At 35.2% G+C, this 2,721-nt stretch overlaps 1 protein-coding gene across 1 annotated transcript; it reads right to left on the bottom strand.

The window, feature by feature from the left end:
* Positions 1-485: 485 nt before the first annotated feature.
* Positions 486-1,424, bottom strand: LOC109703399 (olfactory receptor 2B11-like). The gene has a single exon (XM_020188473.2). It carries the CDS (start codon positions 1,422-1,424, stop codon positions 486-488), a length of 939 nt encoding a protein of 312 aa, XP_020044062.1.
* Positions 1,425-2,721: the final 1,297 nt, after the last annotated feature.

Raw genomic sequence — 2,721 nt, 5'->3', positions numbered from 1 at the left:
TATATATTGAAATTGATTACTTTATCAGACTCATGATTCTTTGACAGAGATTAGAGTGTCTCACACAGCATTCTAGGTTATAGCCATGTTGCCCACATATACTTGTGCTAAACTTGCAGAGAGCAATGAAATGTTTCTTAGGTAGAACTGATAGGAAGCACAGTTATGAATGCTCACCATGTTACTTTTTACAATTGTTGAAATGATTAGTTTGAACCAATTAATTACTATTATAATTTATATTATTAGATTTTAACTACTTAACAAATTTATAATTTTAATATATAGTAACCAGAATGGAACTATTAATATATTTTCACAACAGAGTAGTATAATTCTTGCCTAACATAATCATGAAGACCATAAGATTTTCATTGTATTTTGTGAGAACATCTAACATGAGATTTATGAGACAAGAATGAATATTACAGAAACTCATATCAATCCACCCTAACCATTAAATATCATTGGATGTTTACCAGTTGTCACTTGCGACAGAAAATACTCCTCACCAGGTTGCCTAATGCCCCCTTCACATCCCTATTCCTCAGGGTGTAGATGAAGGGGTTGATTGTAGGAGTCACCACTCCATAGAACAGAGCCATGAATTTGGGCTGGTCCCTAGAGATGGAGGAGGGGGGCTGAAGGTACATGCTAATGGCTGGACCAGAAAATAAGAAAATTACAATGAGATGAGAAGAACATGTCCCAAAGGCCTTTTTCCTTCCTTCAGAAGATTTGATTTTCAATATAGCATGTCCGATACTACCATAGGAAGCAAGAATTAAGCATAGAGGAACAACTAACATAAAAATACATCCCCAAAAGAGTGCAAATTCATTAGCCTGTTTTTCACCACAGGCAGTTTTTATCAGAACTGGAATTTCACACACCAAGTGATCAAGTATATTTACACCACACATTGGCAACTGGAGTGTAATAGAAGCTTCAGAGATTGCATAGATCATTCCAGTCAGCCACGCAATGGACACTAATAGGATACAGATGTGCTGATTCATGATGAGAGAGTAGTGCAGAGGTCTGCAGATGGCCACATAGCGGTCAACAGACATAATGGCCAAGAGTAGACATTCTGTGCCTCCCATTATGCTGTAGAAATAAAGCTGAACCACACACCAAGTATAGCTGATTGTCTTTGTAGAGCTTCCCAGGTTACACAGCATCTGAGGGACAATGCTTGTGGTGTAACACATGTCCAAAAAGGAGAGGTTGGAGAGGAAGAAATACATGGGGCTGTGGAGATGGGGGTCTAACCTGGACACCAGAATGATTGCAATGTTTCCTATCATGTCTATGGGATATATTATCAGAAGAATAATAAATAGAGGAAGCTCTAGCCAATGATGGTCAGCAAAGCCTAGTAGAATAAACTCTTCAGGGTGACTTTCATTAATTAGTGCCATTTTCCTTAATTTGTTTCACATAAAGTTAGGTGGTGATTAAAAAGGTAGAGAATTATAAGGAATGGTAAATTTAATTATGCACTGAGCATGCAAGCATAGAGGGAAAGGTACAATAATGTGAGAGATACAACATAAATGGCCAGTGACCAAGTAACTCCATTTCTCTTTATGACACTGTAAATTAATGGCAGTTACCTTCAACAAACAATCCATTTGTTATGAACTTGAATTTCCTCTTCAACACTGACAATAACTATCATCTTGATTTCTGATAAGTTTTAAGCTGAAATTAGAAGTGAATTAGTATTTTTGGTAACTTCAAAGTAATTGGTTTCAAACTTTGTCTTGCATAAAAGTCAGCTGAAGAAGTTGTTAAAAATGATGTTTTTTTTTTTGTGTGTTTGTTTTAGTTTTTATCTCCAGGTGTCTGTTACAGTAGATTGTATGGTTCATTTTCAGAGGCACAGCTGCAAGGCATTACCGAAATATTAAGAAGAGTCAAAGTATTGAGGTATTAGTAATAGGGGTAGAAATCCCAGAACTATAAGAATCGCCAAGAAAACCTTGTCCATCATCAATTAGTCAGTGGAATAAATACTTTGTCTCTATGGGGAGTAATAGGACTTTGGTGTTAAACAATCTTTTAGCCATTTTGACTAATGCAAAAATTTAAATACTTTCACCCTCATATTCTTCCAATATAAATTTTTTTCCTTTTTCTTTTATTATTCATATGTGCATACAAGGCTTGGTTCATTTCTCCCCCCTGCCCCCACCCCCTTCCTTCTTCCAATATAAATTGAGGCAGTCAAATTTCAGTGAAATAGATTTCTTCTTGTTTAGCAATTTGCCTTTTGTGTAATTTTTTCCTTGTAGAAGAACTTAGTTCTAACTTTGGGCATTTTGTTCTTTTATGTTAAATTTTTGGTTATTTTATCCACACATTAAGGGTTTTCTTAATCTAATCACCCTGTTTTTATATTAATTTGAACAGTTATCAGTGCCCATTCCTTCTACACAGATATTAATACATTTTTGAAATCCAGGTGACATTCCTCAGGATCCCAATTTAGGCCAGAGACTTATTCAAATTCACCAGTTATTTTACATTTTCAGGACCTACATATTTCTCTGTTTTTTAGCTAAATGTATATTGGAAAAACCAAAATGCACTGTCTAAGTGAAACAGTATTTTGAAAAACATAAATTAGGTAATGAAGGTTTTCCTTTTTAATGTTCTTTTCCTGTCACGATGACGTGTGCTACACGAAATCCATAATCTCCTGTAAAACCTTAC

Source organism: Castor canadensis, chromosome 8, assembly GCF_047511655.1.
Source record: "Castor canadensis chromosome 8, mCasCan1.hap1v2, whole genome shotgun sequence".
NCBI lineage: Eukaryota > Metazoa > Chordata > Mammalia > Rodentia > Castoridae > Castor > Castor canadensis.
This window is presented reverse-complemented; position numbering and strand designations above follow the sequence as displayed.